Genomic DNA, 13,689 nt, shown 5'->3' on the forward strand with positions numbered 1-13,689 from the left:
TAATTAATACACTGATTTCTGGAGAGGGCTCAGCTAGTTCAAGGGACACAATACCTTTTATATTGGAACAATTGAGTTTCACCCAAGAGTTTCTCCAACAAGCTAGCTCTTAGAAACAGCACTCCCCCCTCCCCGCAATATCCAGCTATGCTAGGCTCACCAACAGTCATGGGAACTTGGCTTGTGGGAGAGCTCCCATGTTAGAGCTGTACAGTATACGCTTAGGCTATGGTACAGTAGTTGCAATTCCAATCATCACTGGTAGGAGGTGTTAGCAGCTGCAGAACCTGATGCCACAGGAAACCCAGTAATCAGATGTAGCTGTTGTTATCATCAGACAGATCCTACACCAACTACTGAGCATCCTGTTTACACTGGATATAGAGTGGTTTTCCTAATCTCCTCGAGAAGAAAAAGGATCAGGCTAGAGAGGTCAGTTTCCTGTTAGACACAGCATAATGAGAAATAGGCCACATATTGCAAATAAATAAATAAATAAATAAGTAAATAAATAAGAGAAAGGGTCACATCCTCTAAATATTAATCAATCTGCCAGAGTGCAACAGAATATACAATCTCAATTAGAACCCTTCAGCTGAAAAGAAGATTGCACATAATTCCTCTGTCCTCAGCCCTGCTTGGTATGATGGGTGCTTCACAGCTCGGAGAAAAAGTATTAGTGTACCTGCTTGCCCAAGTGCTCACCACTGCAGATCCTCTTGAGTGACTGAGGTTGTGCCTTCCTTCCTGCTGCAACAAGAAACACAAGACAGATAAACGTCTGTGATGATGATCAGACGATATGCCAGCCTGCATGGAGTTTCCTCTGCCGGGGAGAGGAAGAGGCCAGCAGCCTGGTTCTTAAAATATGCACCCGGTCACAGTTCATGGGACCGTTTTTACTACTCTCCTTTACAAATCAAGACTAGAGCACTCCACCACAGCAGCATGAACTGATGCTCAAGAATAACACACACAGTTTGTCCTTAGTTTCAGGCTGTGAGCTAGAGGAGGGAGTAATATAAACATGTTACCAGCTATGCTCCATTCCAAGAAGTCGAAATAGGAAAAAGAGAAAATAATATATATGTATATGGAGTCATCCTTGGAGGGTGTCCTTTTCTTGCCCAGTGCTTCAGCTTGCTTCCTCAGGTTGTATAGATAAGAGTAATCATAGGTCAGAGATAAGAAGCCTATGCTATAGTTGTAGCCTGAGGGCCCCTTCGTGGCCTTCCCACCTTGGCAGCTTTCTGGTCTCTGTGATGAGGATGCTGCTGGTGGTCCTGCTATTAGTAGCTTTGCCAAGGGTTAGTGAATTCCCCTTTCTTGGTTGGGCGATTTCTGACTCTCTTACTCACCCCAGTAGGGACAGTCCCTACTCTACAGCTACTGACAGAGCATTTGAAACTGAAATTTGTAGAAGAAAGAGAAACCACCTGGGTTTATTTCTCTCTTTTTCTCCCTTTCTCTTACACCTGTCATTTTCTGGAACTAAAGCATGTTTTGTTCAATTACTGGCTTTGTGTACACTCCCATTTACTCTGAATCTGGTGCATTTCCATTTGGGAAACGGTGTACATGTACCTTACACTAGCCACAACCCATTATTTCTTATGAAATACTTCTTTTTGATGCACTCTCCCCCAAATGAACTTCAATCGGAATTGAGCAAAAAGAATGATCTAGCTGCAATTTAAGCTGGTGATGTTTACATAGCCTCTGTGCTTCCTGAGGATCTTCATTGCTCTGTGGATTAAATGCTGCTTAAGGACCTTTTACATCAAAAGGAGTCCATAGAATTGTTTGCAAAAATGACTGCACCACCAGGTCAGATGGCTCAAACCATTGGCCCTCCCTGGACACTGAGGAAGTATGGGAGAATGCATTCATTCATTCATATAATCTACAGCCTGCTCTTTGCTCCAGTAGCAGTCCCAGAACTTGGACCATAAAAATATCAAATGCAATACATACGATAAAAATAAAATTGTATCAATTCTTAACAACTAGGAAAGCAACACACACACACAAATCAGCTCAGGCACTTATGTTCAGCAGACACTTGGTCAAAAAGACATGCTTTTAGACAGCTCCAAAAATTCATACAAGTCAACACAAGTCATATCTCAGAAAGGATTTCCATAGTTATGCTGCCACCATGCTCAGTTCAACACACAATGCGGCCACTGCAATATTTTCAGATGGGGTGTATGTTCTCAGCAGCAGACTCATTGCTATATTTTGCACTAATTGCCGCTTCTAGGCCAGCTTTAAAGGCAGCCCCACACAGAGTGTGTTACACAAATCCAAACTTAAGGTTACCAATATACGAGACACTGTAGTCAGGCTTTCCCTGTTCAGGAACACCTGTAGGTGGCAAACCACCCAAAGCTGGCAGCAGGTGCTCCTTAACCACTTGAGGCCACTTGAACTTCCAGTGACAGGGCTGGATCTACCGGTATAAGCACCCCGCCAAATTATGCACTTGCAGCTTCAGAGGGAATGCCATATAATCTAGAGCAATAGGTAGAATGTCTAATTCCCTGATTTGGGAGCCTCTCAGCCAGGGCCAACCCACCCATGAGGTGACCGCCTCTGGTGGCAGGATCCACCAGGACTGCAAATCCTGATGTCAATCTTTCTCTCTCTCCCCCCTCCCCTGCCCCTGTTCCTGATGTAGATCTTCCCTGAGATCTTCTTCCCTGAAGGGGAGGGAAGCATCATTTTGGAGTTCTCCTCAGGTGCCAAAATGCCTTGGGCCAACGCTGCTCTCAGTTACAGGGACTCCACTTATTGCTCCTCATCCAACCCTCCACTACATCGAAGCAAGGGTGCTCCTCAGCCTCTCTGACTCAGGTGATACGGAGAATTGTAGCTCAGTGAAGGCTAAGCTACAGTTCCCAGGATTCTTTGTGGTGTGTATGTGTGAATGTGCATGAAATGTGCTTTAAACGAATGGGGTGTACGCAGCCTCAGGAAGTTCCTTCTACAGAGTCTAATGTTATATTCTGCAGTTTGATTTTACTCTACCTTTCTAGAGCCACACACCCTTCCATTAAACAATTTCCTTCTTCACTTAAACTTGATGGGTTACTGCAGATAATGAAAGCCAACCAACCTAAAACCAAAACAAGGACAAAAACTTGAACAGAATGAGATTTCCCCCAGTCTGCGTTTTGATATGGCTGTTAGGAAATTCCATGTTTTATTCATCCTTTTTGGTGGGGTTTTTTCTGCCTCATTCAGGACAATAATGTGTTATCCCCATCATAGGCCCCATTCCCTGAGTGATGAATGACAATTGCTACCAAGGCCATTTCCCCCAGATAACCAGAAGGAAAGTGTAGGTGGCTTGTGAGATGTGAACTTTCTGACTCACTTCTGACTTACTCAGATGGGAGAGTCCCCTAGAAAGAGAATTGGGGCTCATTTTCAGGAGCCCTGTAAGATTAGCTCATTGCCTTGAGCAATTTCCCCCATGCTTTCCAAGTACCCTTCACCCATGTACAAATAGAGTTATGGGAAAGCCATTGCCTCCCTCTCAGCCACCAATCTCTGTCAGGTTTGGCAGGTGACTTCTAAATTTCCTTGCTTTTTGCAAAGGAAACCCCCACAGCTCAAATGCATACCCTCTAACAGGCACCCCCAAACTTCAGCCCTCCAGATGTTTTGGACTACAATTCCCATCTTCCCCAACCACTGGTCCTGTTAGCTAGGGATCATGGGAGTTGTAGGCCAAAACATCTGGAGGGCCGCAGTTTGGGGGTGCCTGCTCTAAAATTTCACAAATGGATTTTTTAAAAAATAGACTGCAACACCTTATGCCAGCTCCAGGCTGAAAGAAGCCCTTTCCATAGTGCCAAGCAGTGAGATTTCCCAGAAAGCTCCAGTGGCAGTACTCAGCCAGGTCAAGCACTGGCCAAGGGCCTGGGCAGCTGCTCAGAAGGGCCCCTCATTATGCCAACCTTGTTTGTTACCACCCCCCTGGCCCAGTAGGGAAACTCCAAAGTGGTTTTACCCAGCAATAGTTGAATCACTCCTTCAAGAGCTTTGAACAGCACCAGGTACTGTAGCTGTCATTTTAAATTTCCCACAATGCTCTGAAGCACTACCATGGTGGGTTCTCTAGGCATTTTGGGAAATTTAATATGGTAGGCTTGTAGTTGCCCATAGCGCAGGCGCCAAGACAGGTGTTGGTGCCAATCAACTCTCCCAGGTGCACAAGGATGGGTGCGGATGCCTGCCTGTGACTCATTCATTTCAAATTTAAAGAATCAGTGTCTGGGGCAACCACCACTCAGGAGTTAGTCATTGCTATAGTCTTCTCTGTCTTATGTTATAGTCATATCAGTTTCCTCTGCCATGTGCTGACTTCTAAATAAGAACGACTTTTCCTTTCTCTAAAAATGTATCAGCCATCAATGGATGCAGCTATATTTATTACAGGATTGTTGAAGCAACATGATGTAACGACTAGCATCCTCCCTGTGAGAAAAAGCTACAGCATTTGGGGCTTTTGAATTTGGGGTGAGGGAGGCGACTCGGGAGAAGAGAGGAATTGCTGCGGTTTATTAAATTATTCATGGTGTGGGGAAAGTGGTTATAGAGAGAAGTTCTTTCCCCTCTCTCAAAAATACTTGAGCTTATCCAATAAATCTGACTAGCAGAAGATTTAGGGAAGATATATTTATTTATGTAGTCCAGGGGTAGGGAACCTTTTTGACATAGTGGGCAAGATTGAAAAGCACCTTAAAACGGGGGGGGGGGGTCTTAAACTGGGGCAGGCAGTACAATACTGTATCTGAAATGAACCATAAATAGGTCTTTCATCCCCCCCACTGACCTTGCCCTGTGTTTCTCCTTTGCTTGAGAAGCCAAGACCCTAGCCATCATTTTCCTGCCTGTTATGCTTCATAGTACTCCAAAAATACTTTGAGACAAGCAACTCTGTTTTTTAAAACAGTCATTTTAATATAAAAATATATAAAGAGGATTTGCATAAAACATTTTAATGAATCATCTCGTATCAGCCCTTTCTTGGGCTGGAGGAAGAAGACTTGTTTTGACCATGAACAAAAGTTAGTAGACATTTCTGGGGGAAATTCCTCCATTCTCATCTCTCTTTGTTAGAAAACTGACTCAGAAAAAACCTGTTAATTCCAGACTCACCACAGATGTTTTCTATGGGGGAAGCTATGTGCTATACATGCACTTTAAATTCATGGTGTGGATGTGACAAACTTGTTTAGGGTGCTAGAAATTGCAGCTCTGTGAGGAGTAAACTACGGTTCCCAGAATTCTTTGTGGGAAGTCATGTGCTTTAGGTGTACAGTGTGGATAAAGTTCAAAGTGAAGGGGATGACATTCACTGCAATTAGTAATGGCTTTTAAAAACACAAATAGGTTTTGAATGCAAGTGAGGTGGGGATCTGGACTGGGACCCTGAGGAGATTAGGAAGCTTTAACCCTGCTGAGCTTTTGAACTGGATCAACAGTATAATAATCCCATAAGTCAGGGTAAGACTAGACGAATAAAAAAAGTTCTTGAGATGGTGACAGAAGCTTCATATGGATGTGACTGCCCATGCCACTGCTGTAGTGGAGAACCTGTGGGCCTCCAGATGTTGTTGGATTCCAGCTCCCAACAGCCCCAGCCAGCAAAAGTCAATGGTCAGAGATTATGGGAGTTGTAGTCCAGTAGCATATGGGATGCCACAGGTTCCCCACCCCTGCACTAGGGGGAAAGAGTTCCAATTGTTTTAAAGGTAAGGCCTCCCCCAACCCCAGCCCTAATTATGCTACTGAGATGTAGAAAACGTGTGTGTGAAGAAACCAGGAGTGGTTTTTTGTGCGACACTGAGCTCAGTTATTATGCTGAAAATGAATACCAGGCCTGAGCATTTGCACCATGTTCCTTGGTTCTAAGAGAAGGTTGCCCACTCTTTTATCTTTTGCACCTGGCTATGGCTTTCAAAGAGGTTCAGTGTGGACTTTGTTACCACTTGGGTGTCTTTTGTGACGCAGATGAACAAACAACATATGAAGCCACTTATCCCAGAGAAGCATGACTTACTTGGCAACACCTATGACTGGTGACTTCATTTGACTCATTGGTCCAAATCAGGCTACCTTCAATCAAGCCAGTTTAACAAGGTAATGTTCCTCCTTTTTCTTTTATAATGTTATGTCCCCCGCTTTGCTTGGTACTATCCTCAGTTTTCAAGGAAACCATTTTGGTGGCTGTTCTTGATTGTTCTTCTTTTATATGTTTCATGTTATTGTATTATGATCTGCACGTGATGTTGTCCTTTTAAAGTTTTTATAATTAAAGTTAAAGAGAGAGGTTCGGTAACATACTTGCAAGTTGCAGCAGTCAGCCAGATTGTTCAATGGAGGACACAATAAATTTCATAGACAGACAGACTCTGGCAATGGCAGATCAGGTTCCTTTGAGAGAGTGTCTTCACCCCCAATCATACTTGACCATTAGCCAGGCTGCCACAGCTTGCCCCTCAAACTGGGTCATGTGGAACTTTCAGAACACATTGACTTTGAGAAATGTTCTTATGATTTTGTTTGTTTCTAAAAGGAATAAGATAAAATTGTGGGGGACAGACCTGTCCATGGCTATTAGCTAGCACATACTAAATGGAACTACTGTCTGTCATAATAGTATGCTTCTGGATATCAGATGCAAGGAGAAAAAACAAGAAGGATGGCTGGTTCATCCTTGCAGACTTACAGGGGCCGGCTGCTGTTGGAGAAAGATGCATTAGATGAGACTTGGCCTTGTCTAGCAGAGCCAATTCTTAACCTAATCCTGGATCTGGTGTCCCTACAGCGAATAAGAGGTTAAACTTTGCTCAACCTTTTTTCCCCCTTTGGCTTTTCCCCTCTCCATCCTGTTGCTCTCCACCCAGTGTTGCTCACTCACACATCCCAGCACACTGAAAGTCTGTGTGCGTGATTCCCTATCCGGTAGCATATTGAAAACTTGTTAGAGCTTCGCCCAAACCTGTAGTTGCTGCGTGGCCTGCCTTCACTTCCCTCATTGAGGATGGCGCTTGCTAAATAGGCCAGGCAACCATCACCTACCTCCTCCTAGATTTCTCTTTGAATCGGAGCTGCCTTTGCCTCTGGAGTCTCTTCGACACACACTGGACCATGCAGAGGCTGCCCTTGTGCAGCGGCATCATCATCCTGTGGTGCCTCTTTGAGCAGAGCATTGGCATCACCAGAAGATATTACATCGGAGCAGTGGAGACAGACTGGGACTATGTGCCTGGCAGCCAGAAGGGGTAAAGATAGTCCATTTGTCATCCGTAGTTGCTTCCCTGTTTCTGTATGTTTATATGTTGTGGTGATGTTGGCTGTGTATGCACCATACCTTCAAAGCACATTCAACACCCACCCACCCTCCACACACACACACACACACACACACACACACACACACACACACACACAAGAATCCTGGGAACTGACCTTTCCCAGAACTACAATTCCCAGTGCCCTTAAACTACAGTTCCCAGGATTCTGTACATGCTTTGAATGTATTTTAAAGGCATGGTGCTTATCTAGCGATTGCAAAGGGATTTTAGACTCTGGGCTTAGTGACCTTACTGTGCAGTGCAGAGCTTTCCACATTTTGTGTGTTGGTGACACACTTTTTAGACATGCGTCATTTTGTGACACAATAATTCAGTTTTACTAGCAAACCGGAGGTTAAACTAACCCCTTTCCATCCCTGGGAGGAGCACTGGGAGCATTTGCGTGACACCATTACACACTGCAGCTGACACACAAGCATGTCGCGACACACAGTTTGGAAAGTTCTGGTGTAGGTGCTCTTTAGATGGCAATGTCTTTCTCCTTCATTTCAAAATGTGAGAAGCCATCCCTGCTGCATGGAGGCTGTATGTGCTTTTGTTCATTCAGCTGCATGGGACCCTGGACCTCTGCCCCAGAGCTCAGCTCGGATGGCACCAGCCGGGTAGATGTGCAGGGTCTCTGTCTGTATCTAAGTTTGCCAGCTCAGATTTCCTATGATTTTGCTAGTAGCATTTTGCTGGCCTGACAAGTGTAGCCTCATTCTGGCAGGTAGTCCCTGGCATCACTCATTAAAACAGTCAAGCGGAACCCGTGGCCTTCCAGGTGTTGCTGGATTCCAGTTCCCACCATTGCAGTCTGTCAGGTATTGATTTTTAGCCTTGGGTTGCCATATTTCTTAAGTGGCTTGGCCTGAACCTTTAAGAGCAGCTTAACACATAATGTTAGCAGGTGGAGTTCTCCCCCCATTATTTTCCCCTATGCAATGAAAGGTTGCATGCAATGTCTGTTTGTCAGGCTGCTGTTCAAAGTACAGGAGTAGTGCCAGCAATTTTTTTGGCAATCCTGTAGTAGTCTGTGAATCCTGTAAGGTAGTTCAAGCAGTACCTTTGAGGACTAATGGTATATGCAAGACTGGCTGGGGGGCGGAAATAGGAGAGAGCATAGGGGGTGGTGGTTTCTAGCTCTCACAGGTGTGGAGATAAGCAGGGAAGCGTGAGAGCAACATTGGGCAAAGCTGGGGGAGAAGAAAAGTAGACACTGGTGCTCACAGTTAGCAGTAGAAGAAATGACAGAAAAGAAGCAAACATATACAAATTTGATTGTTGTTGTTGTTTAGTCGTTTAGTCGTGTCCGACTCTTCGTGACCCCATGGACCATAGCACGCCAGGCACTCCTGTCTTTCACTGCCTCCCGCAGTTTGGTCAAACTCATGTTCGTAGCTTCGAGAACACTGTCCAACCATCTCGTCCTCTGTCGTCCCCTTCTCCTAGTGCCCTCAATCTTTCCCAACATCAGGGTCTTTTCCTAGGATTCTTCTCTTCTCATGAGGTGGCCAAAGTATTGGAGCCTCAGCTTCACGATCTGTCCTTCCAGTGAGCACTCAGGGCTGATTTCCTTCAGAATGGATAGGTTTGATCTTCTTGCAGTCCATGGGACTCTCAAGAGTCTCCTCCAGCACCATAACTCAAAAGCATCAATTCTCCGGCGATCAGCCTTCTTTATGGTCCAGCTCTCACTTCCATGCATCACTACTGGGAAAACCATAGCTTTAACTATACGGACCTTTGTAGGCAAGGTGATGTCTCTGCTTTTTAAGATGCTGTCTAGGTTTGTCATTGCTTTTCTCCCAAGAAGCAGGTGTCTTTTAATTTCGTGACTGCTGTCACGATCTGCAGTGATCAAGGAGCCCAAGAAAGTAAAATCTCTCACTGCCTCCATTTCTTCCCCTTCTATTTGCCAGGAGGTGATGGGACCAGTGGCCATGATCTTGGTTTTTTTGATGTTGAGCTTCAGACCATATTTTGCGCTCTCCTCTTTCAACCTCAATTAAAAGGTTCTTTAATTCCTCCTCACTTTCTGCCATCAAGGTTGTGTCATCTGCATACCTGAGGTTGTTGATATTTCTTCCGGCAATCTTAATTCTGGCTTGGGATTCATCTAGTCCAGCCTTTCGCATGATGAATTCTGCATATAAGTTAAATAAGCAGGGAGACAATATACAACCTTGTCGTACTCCTTTCCCAATTTTGAACCAATCAGTTGTTCCATATCCAGTTCTAACTGTAGCTTCTTGTCCCACATAGAGATTTCTCAGGAGACAGATGAGGTGATCAGGCACTCCCATTTCTTTAAGAACTTGCCATAGTTTGCTGTGGTCGACACAGTCAAAGGCTTTTGCATAGTCAATGAAGCAGAAGTAGACGTTTTTCTGGAACTCTCTAGCTTTCTCCATAATCCAGTGCATGTTTGCTATTTGGTCTCTGGTTCCTCTGCCCCTTCGAAATCCAGCTTGCACTTCTGGGAGTTCTCGGTCCACATACTGCCTAAGCCTGCCTTGTGGAATTTTAAGCATAACCTTGCTAGCGTGTGAAATGAGCGCAATTGTGCGGTAGTTGGAGCATTCTTTGGCACTGCCCTTCTTTGAAATTGGGATGTAGACTGATCTTTTCCAATCCTCTGGCCATTGCTGAGTTTTCCAAACTTGCTGGCATATTGGGTGTAGCACCTTAACAGCATCATCTTTTAAAATTAGATTATATTTGCATAATTTATGGGATTATCGTCCGATTAAAGAAATGCATCCTACACATGTCTACTCAGAAGAGTTCAGTGGAACTACTCAGTGTCTTCAGTGGGACTTTCTTGCAGGTAAGCGAGTGAGTATAACTTCACTTACCTAGAAATAGGCCTCATGTGCAGCCAGGCGTGCCAACTTGAATAAAATATTTTTTGGGGGGGGGAGGTAAGCCCCACCCCACATCATCAACCACATGATGTGGTACACAAACACCATTTGAATGGCAATGCTCATCAACTTTGGAGGGACCCAGCTCCCTCAAATACTTTATTTGGGGGGATGAAGCCTGAAGGCCCCTTGGCCCCCTAGGAGTTGGATCCTGTGTGCATGGTACAGTTGCTCCTTGTCCTTATGAGAAGAGGGAGCGGAATAAACTGCTTTGTCATTGAGCTTGAAAGTTCCAGCTCTTACTTCCTAGGCAAGGAGGGCCAGGCTGTGATTGGAAACTTCAATACAATGGCAGGGTCTGTTTATTTTGGCATCTCAAGCGAAACTTTACAGACCAAATGTGCCTAATGACTCTGAGTGTTCCAGGCAAAGAATTTGTTGTGTTATCTCTCTGCTGTAGCTAAGAGTCCCCACCCAAAAAGCTAGGGCTGACCCCGGGAAGCAGAAAAACTCCCATTAACGGCTTTGGGATTTTTTTCCTCCCTTGATCCAAGCATCTCTTTGGTGTTTGATTCTGAGACCTCTCATCACCTTCCCTTCTGCTTTGCCTTTTGTGTTTGGGATGCTGATGGCAGCACAGCTGAACCAAGATCATTTGTAGATTTTCAAGTATGGCAGTTTCCCCTGAAGGGGTGGATTCTCAGTTTGGTTAGAGCTGCTTTGGTGACAGCAGAATGGTTTGTATCATGCAAAATTAGACTTGATATCCACAGTTCCACCTGCTTGTTTTCCTAGTTGCTCCTAAATTCCAGATTTCATTGGCTAACCTGAGTCACCCCAAAGGAATATGATCAGGGAGCTTTCTGGTCTGCCAAATCCATTCTCCACAGGTCAACACTTCTTGTCCTCTAATGGATGCTCAGTATGAGCCTCCAAACATTGCAGATAACACTGGTGATAAGACAGTAATAACAGGGTTTCATTATCTGTTTCCCTTATAGTGAGACTCTTTTTTTCCTTACATAAACATGTCAGCTCTGTGGGAAAGCATATGCCAATAATGATCCGTTTCCATCAACAGAGAAACTTTAAAAATTTAAATTGGACAAAGTTACTTGCATAGATGTTGTCTTTGGCTTCAAAGACAACAAGCACAGCAGCAACCAGTAAGGAAGGAGGGAAAGTCTGATTAAGTTTGCATTTAAGGGTGAATACTGTATGCTTAATTCACACTTTCTAAAACAATATGCATTTTTTTGAATAAAATTATGTACTGTTGGTACAGTGTTGCCTTGGTTCTCAAACTTAATCTGTTCTGGAAGTCCATTCCAAAACCAAAGCGTTCCAAAACCAACCCACGCTTTCCCATAGAAAGTACAGTGGTACCTTGACTTACGAATGACTCGACTTACGAATGTTTCTACTTATGAATGGAGCTCCGTCCGCCATATTGGATGCTGTTTAGATAGGATTTTTTCTACTTATGAATTTTTAGATAGGGTTGCTTTGACTTACAAATTTTTTCTCCCAATGCATTCCTATGGGATTCGACTTACAATTTTTTTCGACTTACAAATGTGCGTTCGGAACGCATTAAATTCGTAAGTAGAGGTACCACTGTAATGCAAAATGGATTAATCTGTTCCAGACTTTTAAAAACAGCAATTTAACATGGATTTTACTATCTAATGAGACCATTGAGCCATAAAATGAAAGCAATAATCAATGTACTATATACTATAAAATAAATAAGACAGTATTGTAGATGACAATTTTTTTTTAAAAAAAAATTCTTACCTGCATTGATGATAGTCATTGTTTGGATTGGGGGGGGGCTTTTATCTATTTCTGCAGTCACATAATCAGTGGCTGAACTGGGTTTCACACAGTCACAAAAACAAATTAACCGAAAAAGCCCCAAGAACAAAAATGCAAAATAAAAAAACAAAAACAATCGCACCAAACTTAATCCATTCCGGAAGTCCGTTTGTCTTCCGAAATGTTTGAAAACCAAGGTGCAACTTCTTATTGGTGGAGGCACCCCGGAAACAATAGCCAACAGTTGCATCAGACGTTAAGCTTCTGAAAAATGTTCGAAAACTGGAACACTTTTCAGCATTTGGGAATCAAGGTATTTGAGAACCAAGGTACCACTGCAACTCCTGAGAAGCTATTTAAAATGCACAAAAATATCCAAAATACTTGTTGAAAATGTAAAGAACATGAAGGGACATTTTTACCATGCTTAGTGGACATGTAAAAAAGAAGATGAAAAATGGATACAAATATATATTGATATGGAGAATTTTGAAGGTGAACTTTCAGCTGAAACCAGAATTCTTCTTGCTGGGATATACTTATAGGATATACAGTTAGAAAAAGACTATGAAATTTTGTTCCAATATATTATTACTGCAGCAGCAATACTTTCATAAGCACGAAGATAGAAAAACTCACTGTTGCCAACAATGGAGGAATGGTTATTAAAATTATTAGACTTAGCTGAGATAGTGGAATTGATGTGTTTAATCAGAGAACAGTCATTGTTAACATTTACAAAAGATTGAAAAGCTCTCTTAGACATTTTGTGTGAAAAAGAAAAAGAAATAATGACATTTGGCTTTGAAAGCTGAAGATAATGTTGGTTTATACGGTAGAAAGTAGTTGTGCTGTGTGCTATATTGGAGTGGATGACTTGAAAAGTGTTTTAAATAGCTGACAGATGAAGAATAAGAAGTTCTTTAGTTTCTTCTTTCTCTCTTCTTTCTTTCTTTCTTTCTCTCTCTCTCTCCTCCCTTCTTTTTCTCTGGGTTTAATTTTAGTTGGGATAAAAATGATATTTGTATCTCTTTATAAAATCTTATATTTATTTAAACAAAAACAAAACAATATGCAATCCAAACAGATTTTGAAATGCAATTTCCTTACCTAGTAATGTGCACACAAACACATATGAGGGTAAAGTATGCATATATATTAGTAGGAAATGACATGAAAAAATGTATTAGGAATTTATTTATTTTTACAGAAAAGTATATATTAGGCAAAATTGCATACAATACTGTGTGCTTTAGGAGAAATCCACACTAAAATGAAATATACTGGGTATGCTCATGAGGCTTAAAAAAAATCAAACTGATGTGGAAATGTGGAGCACTGAATTTAAGATTGGAAAAATAAAAACCCCTCTTAACTACTGGCTAATTATGGCTTTTTTTGAGAAGAAAACTCTGGTACCTGGAGACTTAGGGAAGTTAAATAGGAAAAAATAATGTATTTTACAGAACGATGTTGGTAAAAAGATGTGTCAGGAGATAGAATACTTTCAGAAAACAGTAAACTATAAATATGGTAAATTCACTTGATGTTACAGGTTCCTAAAGAAGGTGGTAAATGCACAGTTTATTTTCAGTTACTTCACTTCAGTTCATTAAACTTAATTGCATAGTTGT

General features: G+C 42.7%; 1 protein-coding gene across 4 annotated transcripts in view; it reads left to right on the top strand.

Moving 5' to 3' along the window:
- Positions 1–13,689, top strand: part of F8 (coagulation factor VIII) — a 78,107-nt gene that overhangs the window by 1,002 nt on the left and 63,416 nt on the right. For 2 of the 4 annotated variants that reach the window (XM_088664558.1, XM_088664560.1), the window contains exons 2-3: positions 2,681–2,856; positions 6,025–6,153. Coding sequence is in view for 2 of the 4 variants with exons in the window: in XM_088664557.1 (XP_088520683.1) it covers positions 7,165–7,298 (134 nt within the window). In the remaining 2 variants the exon portion in view is untranslated. Of the gene's footprint in view, positions 1–2,680; positions 2,857–6,024; positions 6,154–6,928; positions 7,299–13,689 lie in introns of those variants that run through there. The other 2 variants (XM_088664557.1, XM_088664563.1) reach the window with 1 other exon arrangement.

The sequence above is a fragment of the Zootoca vivipara genome, chromosome Z2, assembly GCF_965207765.1.
Source record: "Zootoca vivipara chromosome Z2, rZooViv2.hap1.1, whole genome shotgun sequence".
Classification (NCBI taxonomy): Eukaryota; Metazoa; Chordata; class Lepidosauria; order Squamata; family Lacertidae; genus Zootoca; species Zootoca vivipara.